Genomic DNA, 12,897 nt, shown 5'->3' with positions numbered 1-12,897 from the left:
CGATTAATTTTTTTTAAAAAAAAAAAAACATATGGTATCCTAAACTAGCTTGCATGTACCAAACTAAACCTCTACTACTTGAAACCAGCCTTTTATACAAGGTTAAGCTCCGCAACCAATGGTCCCAAGAGATTTGATGCAAGTGAAATTCAAATTTAAGACCTTGAAGTGAACAAACCCTTAAATCTCTACTTAAATGCCGCTAGACCAGCCCCTCAGGATATATCCTGGTTTCTGTCGGCTCGTCAAACTAGATAAAGTTTAATAATTATAATTTTTTGTTATTGCAGAAAATACATTTATTCTCTCTTTTTCCTTTGGAGAGATACTTTTATTTTTCTATCCTGGTTTTATGCATCAAGTTTGTGGTGTCCTAATGAGGCATAACTTAGTCCGGTGTGTCATCCCATCACAAAAATTATAAATATTTTGCCAGAAAGTAAAGCAGAAGGAACAACTCATGCTGACAAATCATTCACGCCAACCTCTTCACTTTCAAATAAAAATTTGACAACAAAGAAAATCATACTGTCATTAATACTTTCCCTTTTTTTCCTTTTCCCTTTCCCAGCCTTTTGTTTCTCTAAAAGTAAAATATTTACTACTCTTTTTCATAGAATATTTTCTCATGATTGTTACAGCACAACCACTTTTTACCATTTCTTACAGAATATCTTTTTCAGGCATGTCAACATTTAAGTTGTCTGTTAGGCAGCTGTATGTTTTTAAGGTTGGACTGACACAGGAAATCCTCCCAATTAACCCTCTCTTAGTTTAAATATTGCTGGTGATTGTTTCTCAATCAAACAGCTATATGATTATTTCTTACTTGTTGGCATGTCGAGTATATAATATATGATTATTTCTTAATTGTTGGCATGTAGAGCATATAATATATGATTATAGTATGAAAGAAAAGGAGAGAGAAGTACCTTTACAGGCCTTGTAGAGGGCTTCGGCATCCTCACTAGGAACATGGTTGTCGACAGGAGCAATTAGGCTAGCCATTGTTGAATTTATTTTTCTTGAGTACTTTCTCTTAAGAAACGTGAGTGAATTGTGAAAGATTATACCACCATTAGCTTCCTATTTATACATGCAAACAGATACAAGAGAACTTATGATACTGTGTTGAAAGTATCGCCTTGCCTAGAGGGTCAGACGTATCATGTTTAGCCGTTAATTACTTTGTTTCTTTTATGCTACGTTAATTATTTTGTTATATATAATAGCATATATACTACTCAGACCCGGCTGGAGATCAACTCAGAAATAAATATAAATTATTGGGTTAATTTGATTCAATATTTTTAGTAAAATAATATTATTTTGTTCTTCTAAAAAAAATTAAATAGGTTTTGGTTGGAGAGTCAGCTAAATTATTAAAAACATAAAACATTAATTAAATTTTACCGAGTTAATATATATTTAAAACTCAAAGTAAATAAGGTTTTGGGTTGTAAATTTCTCGATTTAATCCACCGAATAAATTAATGTTTAATAACTAGAATAAGAAAATATAATTATCAACATCTTTAACCCTTCAACGACTAAAAAAAGAGTGAAAAGAGTGAAAGAGAGAAGAGAAATGGTGATTATGTGTCCGGGAGTCATTTTCAGGTGGATAATTAACGTGTGAATTCTGGTGTTTTTTTCTAGTAGAATGTTGCAACGTGTGAAGAGATAGGTGGGAAAGCTGGTTTGAAGTTACAAGTAGTACTGGGTTGCAGATCTCAGCAGTTGCCGTCCATGGAAACATGCATGAACATGTGAATGCCGCAGCAAAAATGTTTTGTCTTTTCTTCTCTTCTCTTCTGATGCTAGCTTTTGCATGCAGTTTTACCTTGGTAAACCCGCGCGAAACGATCAATGAAACTATCTGTATGTTTTGTTTTTTTTGTTTTTTTCAAATTCCAAGTGATTCATGCGTGGATACCATTTTCAAATATTGATGAGCAGTAAAGACCTACCCGTGAAGCAACATCCAGGATACCATTTTCAAATTATACAAGTGGTTGAAGTTGTTGGCCACCCTCGATGACTCTAGTAGAGGCTCGGAAGGTAGAGTTGTACGATTTATAAATATATTAAATGGATAGAAACACTGGCATGAAGGACTCCATGGCCCAATGGATAAGGCGCTGGTCTACGGAACCAGAGATTCTGGGTTCGATCCCCAGTGGAGTCGTGGTTGATTTTCCTCCTCTTTTATTTTTTTATTTTTTTAATGTTTTGCCAGTTTTCATGCTGAGGCCACAAGCCCATTAATAAAGACTAGAATCAATTTAATGTCCATAGGCCTCAGCCCAGTTTCGTTCTGCTTCCCTTCTTCGTTTTTCTACAACTGGGTTCAAGGCTAATTATTGGAGTCAATGTAATTAAACTTGTTCTAGAACCAGATTAGGCCAGGTGGATTAACCTTTCCTTAAAATAAAGCCACAATGATATTGTTTTCCATTACTTATTTTAAAAACAACTCGATCAACATCGGATCAACTATTTACATGTTAACCTGCTAAGTTAACCAAACTTAAATTGATTTTTTTTTTAATTTGACTGATCTTTAAATTAAATCATTAGGCTAGATTTTATAATTGTGATTACAATGATATGTAATAGTCTAAATTGTGCTTCGAGGAATAATTGAAAGTCTCTTTTCTTTTTAAAATTATATTTTTTTATATTTTAAAGTATTTTTATTGGATTGTAAGTGATTGACACGTAAATTATTGAATTTTGTAGAAATTAGAAATAGATAAAAAAAAAAAAGGAAAAGTTAATTTGGATGTTAGAATAAAGCTTAATTTGGATGTTAGGATATATTTGATATGAAGATACAGGAGGTGATATATTAATCATGATTTTGAGTTATATTTCTATATTCTTAACAATCCTCATGAGGGTCTTCTTACTCTTCTTCTTGCTTTTTTTTTTTGTTGATTTGTATGGGGTGTCTGGATCAGCTTGCGCATACCACGACTATTCCCCACGGCCCACTGGACATCTTGCAAGCCCAGGAGCAGGTAAGGCACCGCGGGGGTGACAGGCGTGCACATAGAGGGTCGAACCCGGAACGGGAGCGGAACAAGTCACACAATTGACCACAGCAGCTAGACCCTCAAGTGCTTCTTCTTGCTTTCTTACTTACATGAGTAGGGCTGTTTGAACTCTCTTTCTTTTGAGAGATGTACAAGTTATTTTTTATTTTTAAATATATGAGATATATTCAAGTACTTCATGTGTTATTTAAATTTAAATTTTAGAAAGTGTTCCTATATTAATTTTTAAAATACTTTGATAAATAGTTACAAAATTTAACATGGAGCGAAGTTGAGATACGGATATCAATCTTAAATATATTTTTTATAAAAAATTATTAATTTAATATATAAAAAAACACAAAAAAAGGAGTTAAAATATGATTTTAATCATGTAAGTTGACAAAAATGTGATAAATCAAATCAAATTTTTAACTAAATCATTAAAAAAATTTATTTATTTTAAATTAAACTAGTGCTAACTTTGAAGTAAATAAGATCCAAATTGACCCATTGAGCAACCTAGATTTTATAACAATGTTTCGATAGGTTAGTTGTGAGATTTTAATTTTTTTCAAAAAATAAGAAAAAAGAGCTAACGTTTTTTAATTTTATACGTATCTTTTGTCTATAAACATTTTGAACGAATTTAATGAAATGGCACAATAACAACAAATCACATGCGTAGGGCCTATGTCAAGAGTCAAAAGGCCTAACCCCCTTCTTTAAACCCTAATCCTCAATCATTACCTAATTAATAATTAAGCCACTCTCATAATCCTTCTCCTGTTTTTTTTTTAAATCCAAAAACGTGGCTATCCCAAAAAACACCACTTGGTCAACATGGGCCCAAGAAACCGACGCGCGAAACCAACCCTCGAAGCAACCACAGCCACAACTTAGACCTGCCTACCAAATTTCTCCAAATTCACATGACATTCAACCCAAATCAAACTCAAATCAAACTCCTCACGTATTAACCAATCACGTTCAAGTATTAGATCTATCCTTACATTCTAACCACACACTAAGATACTGTCGTCAACACACGTGTCAGTCAAATAGCCAATCAAACTCACGTGATTCTCACGTGCTCTACAACCCTTTGTCTTTTCCCTTTCTTTTATGCTCTTGTTTCAGTCTCTGGAAAACTCTTTTGGTTGCTTCTTTAACAACTGTTAAGGTTCTTGTTTTCTTGTTTTGCATGTAAAGTTTTTGTCTTGGTTTGGTTTTTAGGGTTAAAGGGTTTTGATGTTTTTGTTTTAACGTAAGTTAATGTTTTCTTTTTTTCTTTTTTTGGTGAAGGTTTTGAAGGATTGGCGATGTGTGAGATAATTCAAGATATAATATGTGAATTGGGTTTTCGTTTTGTGATCTGTTCTGGTTTCTTTAGCTATGTTTGATTGGAACGACGAAGAGGTAACTAAATCATTTTTTTTCCATTATCTATTTTGGAATATGCAGTTGATTTGTGAATTGGATTTTTGGGTTGCTTTTAGATTTCACTGATCTTGTTTAAAATGGATAGTTACTTGTATTTTGAAGTTTTTTAGGACTAATTTGAAGAAGAAATGATTTTTTTTTTAGGATTATGGGTTAGTTTTAGAGTATGGTTATAAGGAGAACTGTGTTGAAGTGAAAAGCATGACTTGCAGTTTTTTTTTAATTTTTGAAGGAATTAGGAATTGGCAAAGTGTTCAAATGGTGTGATTCATTTGGAAATTAGATGGAGTTTTCATAAGTGATGAGAGATATTGATTTAGTTGAAGATTAAGGAGTGGTTGTGGTATGGGATTTAGGGGAAAGTGAGTGGTTGTGACGAGGAAGAATCGATCAGTAGTATTTGAATGTGGCACACTGACATAGAGTGAAGAAATAATAAGAAAAGTAGGTCTTTGTGGAAAATTATTAGAGCTTCTCAAGTGTTTTAATTTGGGAGTCGTTTTCACGGGCCGTATTGCTACGAAGCTGGTGGAAATATGTAGGGAAAGGGCTGGAGGAGGGAAGAATATATTTTTTCTTGGGAACTGAGGGAAGAATTCAGCGATTGAAGTTAGGATGCGTAAAAAGATGGAGCTTGTGATGATAAGAGAAGCTGAGCATAGTGATTACGAAAGTCGTGTGGATTCATATCTAAAGAAGCTATGAAGAAGGTATCTTTGAAGGCACTTCCCTCCCTTTTCCTTACAAAGTAGCTTGGAACTGATGGAAAGATGCAAATTTTTTTGTGGATCAGTTGATGGGGTGCAATGTGATATCCTCCTTAAAGATGCTCACACTTTGAGGTATTTTTTATTGGATATCCAGCAGAAAAAAACTTGATATTGCTTGGTTTGTCTTCCATGGATATTGATAAAAAGGTGATATGCATGCCTACTGGAAAATGTAATTCTTCTTGCTGGGTCTGAAATTCAAACTTATGTTCACTAGGGACCTTTCAATGGTGTTGTTGAAGTGAACTGCTAGGTCATTAATCACAAGTCAAAATAGGAGACTGCTGATGGTGCATCAGTTAGAGATACCTTTGATTCACATTTTCAGGATTCAGAGTTTTGGCCATTTTTGGCATATAAGTAGGTAATATTTCTTTTGGATATTTTGAATTTTGGCCTTTTACTTTGTTTATAGATGTACAGCTATAAAATATTGTCTAATTTTTATTGAATAGGTTTTATTTATGGTATTAGGGCACCTAAGTTTCTTTCTCCGGTGACACTTATTGGTGAAGTTTGGTTGTGAACTTGGTGTCAAATAATACCAACGAATAGTGAGAAAGGGAATCTTCTTTAAATTGGATTTGAGAAGGTTTATGATCATTCGAGTCAGAGAGGACCTTGAGAAAGTGATGCAGGTAGCGTTAGATGTTATATCTTACTGTGAAGAAATTAGTTCCGAAAAGAAGATACTTTGCCTTGGTTTATTTGTCCAGACTGAAGTTTCCAAAGTGCTCTTTACATGCAATGAAGCTTTAGGTCGTACTTCATCTTATTGAGAGCATGCTTTGGGCCATCTCCTCCTTTTATTTTCTTTTCTCTTTTTAATTTTGTTGCAAATTTTAAATGAATCATGCCAACGGCCTCTACTTTCTATTTTATTTTTAACACAATTTAGAACATTTTAGTATTTTCTGCATGACTCAATTAAATATTTTGTTCCCAACTCATTGACACTAGCAACTCTCTCTCGTACACACATGTGTGCTCATATGTGCCCACGCACACCTTACAAGGAACTGAACTGATTAATTAGTGCATTATTCAGAATGTTATGTTGGGAAAAATAGTCTTGCTAAGTTACCCAGAGATTAACTTGTGACTGTTTCATTCTTCTCATGTATCCCACATTTAGTGATGATGCTTACTCACTATCCTTTCAGCTTACGAACATAATATGGGGTGAGGCTGATGATAGTGATGACCATATCGTGCCATATCCAGAGGCAAGTGAAGATTATTGCAAGAAAAAGGTATCGAATGAAGAAGCTAGCACCATTAAATCTAGTGAGCAGAAGGCACCTGGGGCTAAAGTTGATACTGATGGCAGAAAGCTGGAGAGCATTTCGAATGTTGACACAAGTGAAGGAACTTCTTCCTTAGGACTTGACATGGACCGATGGCCTAACTTGTCCTCATCTAATGCTGCCAAAACTGAGCAGGATTCCTTGGAAACTTCAATCTCTAACAATTTAACTGACATTACCAAACTTGATTCATCAGCAGGTGATGAGATTTCAATTACAAGGAAAAAATGTAGATAGGGTGATGATAGCATAGTACATGTTGCTGTCATTCTAATTCCTTTTTTTTTTTTTAATGTGGAGACAGATCATCTTGATAAGGACACTGAGATTTTTCAAAATTCCCATGAAGGTAAAGAGCAAGGTGATTTTGTTGATTATGGCTGGGCTAGCATTGGAAGCTTTGATGATCTTGATCGAATTTTTAGGTAAAGCACAGTTACCATTTCTTACTTTCTGCACCTAAATGAAAGATGGTCAGCAGCACCCTGATATGGAAGCTTGTACATCTCATTATTCTGATAATTTGAACAATTTCTTATTACTGAATGTGAATTGAAAGTTTCGCGAACAAAATAATTTTGCTCACTGTCTATTTTCATTTCAGAAGAAAAGAATCATGTAGTACAGGAGTGTTGTTGTGATGGAAAAACAACCAGACTCTTTTAATAAATGTAGTTTCTTCTGTTTTGGATCTATATCCTTTTCCAAATAAGTGCTGTCTGCTAAAAGCAACACTAACAAAAAATGACTAGTTGTTTGAAAATTTGTGGTTTTTGATCCTTGGCTTGATTTTGTTAATTGGGAAAAGAACCTGAAGGAAGCCAGTTTTTAGCAGCACAATATCCTCAATTACAAGTATAAATGGCAGAAAGAATGTAATATAGCAGCACTGGATTTGTAAGGAATTGGTGAGCTTGTCCAATTGTGGAAGGGCTTTCCTGCATTTCTGTTCTTCACTGTGTTCTTATGTTTTATATTTTATCTTGATTTTGTTGGAGAACAGTGATAACCATCTGACTCAATATCCTCACAAGTGGTGATTTTGCAGCAATGATGACCCAATATTTGGCAATGTAAATCTTGGTAATGCGGATGAGCTATGGTCTTCTTCTAAAGATATAACTAACAGCCCGGTAAAGCCCTTTCCAATATCTGTGGCTTCGAGAGAAGAGTATGCACAAGAAGAAGACCGGCTGTTTACCCTTGGCTATGGAAAAATGAACGATCCTGCATCTCATGGTCTGCAGAATACTCAGGCAAGCCTTGATCATGTAGAATATGATGAAGCTAAAAACAAGCCTATACTGAAGGAGCAGGTATAGTTACTCAATTTTCAGTGATGAGTTTACTTATTAATGCCTCATGCTCAAGTGCAGGAGCTGAGAGAAGCTTAGCATTTTTTATTTTATTTTTTTGTGCTTTTGCAGACAGATTTGGCTGTTGTGGGAAAGAACACGGCGGCTAACTCTCAACTGACGGAAGAAAATGGTGCTTTGCCAAATGAATTGGCAAACAAGGTACCTTTTTTTTTCTTCTTTTTGATATTTTCAAAATCTTGATACTGAACCAGACATGTTACTGATTTTCCCCCTTTTCATTCAGGATAACTTTTAGACTCAATAAGCACCAAATACAATCTTTGTTTTTTAGAATCAGTAACTATGATCTTTTGACGTTCTAAGTTCTTTTGTCCAGGATTCAAGAAAAGTTATATCAGTGAATTGAAGTTGGAAAATCTTGATATTGTGATCCTTTCACTAATACAGTGTGGTTTCCACATATTAATCTGGAATGGCAAATGGCGACAGAAAAGAGAAATTATATTATTTAAATTCCTCTTCGTCTCTCCATATTTCTTGCTATTATTTTTAGTTTTATTTTTTGGAATGAGAATAAACTTGGATGTTGGGTGAATATGGATTTACATGATTTAGTCATCACTTCAATAATTATCATGATGGGAATCGATATCATGGTTAAGTCATGGGAAGCTGAAATGCCTGACAGAGATGTCATTTCAGCTTCCCATGACTTAACCATGATATCGATTGCCTGAAGGAAAGCCGTTGTGTGGTTTTCTGTTAGGAAGGAGAAAGGAATAACATGTGAAAATTCAGGAGGCATCAGTTATTTATATTTCTAGCGTGACATCCACTCTTCCCAGGGACATGCAAATTCTGTTTGCTTTGCCTAGTTTAGCTAATACCTCAATATATTCTGAACAATAGAAGCCCTTTGGATCGTAAATCACAGTTAAAAAAAAAAATAACATTGAATTTATCCTTACAAACCATGTACTGAATTAAAATACTAACTGTGCCTTAGTCACTCTCCCCTGCAGGTCTAGATGGTTAAAACGTTGATCTATTCTATAAGTAATTTGTCTATTTATTATAGTTCTGTGATCAGACTTACAGGCAAAAGAAGATCTTGAAAGGTCAGGAAAAACTGGAAGAAAAAGGTGAACTGAAATCATCCCAAGATTTTTATGGAAACTGGACTTCATCTGGAATCCCAGCCTGTCAGCTTAAGAATCATTTTGCACCCCAAATTATGCAATCTTCTCCCCCTTCAATTCTCAGCCAACAGAAGCAGCTACAGGGTTCCGAGCAGTTGCAGTACCAGCAGATATCCAATCCATTTGTGGCCCCTTCTGCATACGGAAGTATTACAATTCCATATTCTATGCCTGTGTTGTCCCACATTCAGTCTGGGGATTTTAAGCATCAACCTTTAGCTTCTGGTTATGAAGTTTCTTCAGGTAATGCGAATCCTGCTAAAGTTTTCTGACTTTCCAACAAAATTTCAAGTCATTTAATCATCGACCTAAACTTTCTGGTTATGAAGTTTCTTCAGGCAATGCAAATCCTATAAACAAGTTAGCTGACTGTCCTGTGAAACCCCAGAGAATGACACCTCAGGAAAAGATTGAAAAATTAAGGAGGCGGCAACAAATTCAGGCAATGCTTGCCATTCAGAAACAGCAGCAGCAGCTTGTTCATCAAAAGTGTTCCCAAGAAAATCAAATTCAGCATGTTGAAGGAGCTGACCTTGAAGTAGAGGATCTAAGTACACTTGCTTCATTTGACCCAAACTCACCTATTGAGCAAGATGATTCCAATACAATCTCTCTGGCGGTTAATGATTATTCAATGGAGGACACAGTACTCTACAGGCTTCAAGATATTATTTCAAAGGTATGCTTCACGTACTAGTGCATTCTTTCCCTGCTAAATAATTTGTACTTGGTTACGATTCCAAACCAATGTTTTACAACAGTTGGATGTCAGAATTAGACTTTGTATTCGGGATAGCTTGTTCCGGCTGGCTCAAAGTGCAATGCAAAGGCATTATGCTAGTGATACTGGCAGCACAAACAATAGTAGCAGGGACGAACAAGTTGCTGCAAAAGAGGAAACCAGCAGTCAAAGAAGGTTGGTTAAGGCAATGCATTTCTCATGCTTCTGTTTTCAAATTTAATCTATCCTCTCTTTTTTCTTAACATTTTTTCTCTATGGAAATGTTAAATTAGGATCTTTTAATGCCATCACCATTTTCTGTTTTCCTTTCTCGTTCTAGAAATGAATATTGAAAGTGGTATCTTCTATTTACAATGGAGGAATAGTGACTGAAACAATTCAATTAAGGCCATGCTTGTTCTTAGAAGTTGAAGAAAATCTAAACAGAAAATTTTAGGTTCCTCTTTCACTGGATTTCCTTAAAAACTTGACTGAATTTGACCTTGTTGATCAACTATGTAGTAGTTCGCTTCCATTGGCTCTGTTATGATTGTGAGTGCTGGTCATCATTTCTTGATTTAGTTGAGAGAAGCTTTGGTATTGTATGCAGGCCAACCTAGGTAGAAGCAGATATTAAACTGACATTTGTAGGAGAGAAGCTTTGGTATTGTAGGCCGACCTAGGTAGAGGCAGATATTAAACTGACATTTGTAGCTAGAGCATGCTTGGTTCCCTCAAAATTCAAATTTTTTTTGCATAAAATAAATTTTTTTATGTTTTCATATCGTTTTGATATGTTGGTGTTAAAAATAATTTTAAAAAAATAAAAAATATTATTTTGATGCATTTCTAAACTGTTTTGATCTGAAACTCGATTTTTTGTTGTCTACGACAATGTGATTGTTTCTTATTCCAACGGGTTTGTTCCTTTACACCTCGTCCTTCCCAATTCAAATTATTCAATTTGTTTGCACAAAATTATTAATCAAGTGTTTATCAATTTGTTTAGAGTATGGCAATCTCAAACTTGCCTGTCATTTTCCTCATGGATTTTATGAGTCTACTGCAGGGTGGTTAAGGTGCCTGAGGTGGAAACAGAGACCAATCCCGTAGACCGGACTGTGGCTCATTTGCTGTTTCATAGACCGATGGATATTCCTGGGAAGCATCCTGATACACCTGAATCACCTTTTTCAACTAAGCTCCCGTGTGAGCACAAGACAATGGGCCTAGCAAAGCTGTCAACGGCAAGCCTGCCTGAGACTCCAAAAAGTAAACCAAACTTTTCGCAAAAGGGGTCTCAACTTTCTAGTCTCTTGACCAATGCTCAGGCTGTCAGTCAGTGTAAAAGCAACCCTTGCTTAAACGCTTCAGAGGATGCATCAAACAATGGGCCTGCAGATGAAGGAGCTAGGGAGGTTAAAGCCTCTCAATGAAGACAAGGGTAATTCCTGCCTGAATCTCTTCCATGCATGCATTACGCTTGCAATGGCGATTATATCGATTTACTGGTAATGCCGAGGTTTTCTTTTATTGTCAGCTCACTGGATCATCACCAAATGAGGGTCATGAGGAATAAACACCAGTATTGATGGGGATTTGTAAATGTCTTTAGCAGCGTAACTATCAAGAAGTCGCATTTGTGCATTCTGGAAGTATTAATGTTTTTAATATAGCTACATATCTACTACAACATTGAACTCTTTGCTGTGAGTTCTCGAGATGATGACTTTCTGTGCTTTAATCCTTTCTGTTGATTGTGCGAAAGGGTGATGCTCCAATAATTATTAGTAGATTTGCAAGTGCCTGCTCTCTTGAGTGACATTGGCCACTTTCACTTGATTCTGAATTGTGATTCCAATACGGACGAATTTTATATTATCTCCTCTTTTTGTATCTGCTTCTTTTATGAAAGTTAACTTCAAGAATAACCCTGTGCACCATAAAATAAATTTGACTGGAAAAAGCCTTGCCTGCACTCCAAAATTGTTTTTTAACTTCAGCTTTATATGGAATAAATTTTTTTTAATCAAAGTTAAATAATAATAAAAAAGATAAATCAAAAGTTTTTGGATTTTGAATTTTTGAAGAAGGCGAATGGATTAGAGAAAGAGATGGAGAAAAAAATTTGAATTTTTGAAGATGCAGAAAAGGAGAGAATGGAGATTTTATATAATTAAGGCTTTAATTTATATTTTGAATCAGTTGCAGATTTGATTTTGCCGCGTCAACAATGAAAAATCCGTTGCAGATTACTTAAATAATCTAATATTTTTTTAATCCTTTTTAGCAATGGATTTGCTATTACTAAATTCAAAATCTGAAGCATGTGATGATCCAAAGGTATTGAATTTAATATTTCACTAAGCATGTCTTTATTCGCAGCAGAATTACAGGATAGAGGAACAATAGTAGGATTTGAATTTGGATTCAAAGGAAAGAAGCCAAAGGTATTGAAATGACCTTTAAATTGTTTAAATTGTCCAGTGAAACCCCAGAGAACGACACCTCGGGAAAAGATTGAAAAATTAAGGAGGCGGCAACAAATTCAGGCAATGCTTGCCATTCAGAAACAGCAGCAGCAGCTCCTATTGATCATTCTCCCTGTCTTGTTTAAATTGTTAATTTTTTTTAAGAAGCAATTTATGTAACGAATTTGAACCAAAATCCAGTGAAAATTACTTTGTTCTAACCACAAATGTTAGAATGAGAAAAGTACAATACTAATCAAATCAACTTTAAAAATTAATTATAGCAAAAAAGATATTGAAATAGAATGATGATTATTTATGTTGTATATGAAGAGGAATGAGAGACAATAGGAAGAAAATATCTGTATTTCATTCATCCAAACTTATGAGCCGCTCACGCTTGTAGAAGAAAATTTGGATCAGAATCCTGCAAAGAAACAATGGAGGATTTAGACCAAGAGCATGAAAAGGATACGTAAAATACACAAATAGCTACGTAATGATATTTGAAAAACCTGTTGGTTTGCAGGCAGCAATCTTGTTTTGTGAAACTATGGTGCTCCAATCTGCAATGCGCAATTGGTGATACTGACATGAAAATGCAAAGAATTAATAATGGTGGAGAAATA

The 12,897-nt window shown here is 34.9% G+C and overlaps 1 protein-coding gene and 1 non-coding gene across 7 annotated transcripts; both read left to right on the top strand.

Annotated features, from left to right (window-relative positions):
• The first annotated feature begins 2,115 nt into the window (after window positions 1-2,115).
• Window positions 2,116-2,188, top strand: TRNAR-ACG (transfer RNA arginine (anticodon ACG)). Its single transcript has one exon. It is a non-coding gene; the product is annotated as a tRNA-Arg (tRNA).
• A 1,893-nt stretch (window positions 2,189-4,081) lies between these two features.
• LOC133700884 (protein LNK2-like) lies at window positions 4,082-11,678 on the top strand. 6 transcript variants are annotated; one of them, XM_062124603.1, is made up of 11 exons: window positions 4,082-4,221; window positions 4,344-4,457; window positions 6,415-6,757; window positions 6,863-6,983; window positions 7,607-7,874; window positions 7,986-8,075; window positions 8,968-9,319; window positions 9,406-9,755; window positions 9,838-9,992; window positions 10,867-11,241; window positions 11,338-11,678. In XM_062124603.1, the coding sequence occupies exons 2-10, from the start codon at window positions 4,434-4,436 to the stop codon at window positions 11,231-11,233; spliced, it is 2,070 nt and encodes a 689-aa protein (XP_061980587.1). In that variant the 5' UTR covers window positions 4,082-4,221; window positions 4,344-4,433; the 3' UTR covers window positions 11,234-11,241; window positions 11,338-11,678. The 6 variants fall into 6 exon arrangements, with proteins under 6 accessions (XP_061980587.1, XP_061980588.1, XP_061980585.1 ...); XM_062124604.1 differs by having other exon boundaries at window positions 9,415-9,755; window positions 10,867-11,678; XM_062124601.1 differs by having other exon boundaries at window positions 10,867-11,678.
• The last annotated feature ends 1,219 nt before the right edge of the window (window positions 11,679-12,897 follow it).

Source organism: Populus nigra, chromosome 8 (assembly GCF_951802175.1).
Source record: "Populus nigra chromosome 8, ddPopNigr1.1, whole genome shotgun sequence".
In the NCBI taxonomy this organism is placed as follows: Eukaryota; Viridiplantae; Streptophyta; class Magnoliopsida; order Malpighiales; family Salicaceae; genus Populus; species Populus nigra.
This window is presented reverse-complemented; position numbering and strand designations above follow the sequence as displayed.

What these genes read in the sequence shown, in the direction of transcription:
- LOC133700884 (XM_062124603.1), top strand. Translation starts at nt 4,434, where the DNA reads ATGTTTGATTGGAACGACGAAGAG. An exon ending in GATCTTGATCGAATTTTTAG is followed by an intron (nt 6,984 to 7,606) that starts GTAAAGCACAGT and finishes GTGATTTTGCAG; the next exon opens with CAATGATGACCCAATATTTG. An exon ending in AGCCTATACTGAAGGAGCAG is followed by an intron (nt 7,875 to 7,985) that starts GTATAGTTACTC and finishes GTGCTTTTGCAG; the next exon opens with ACAGATTTGGCTGTTGTGGG.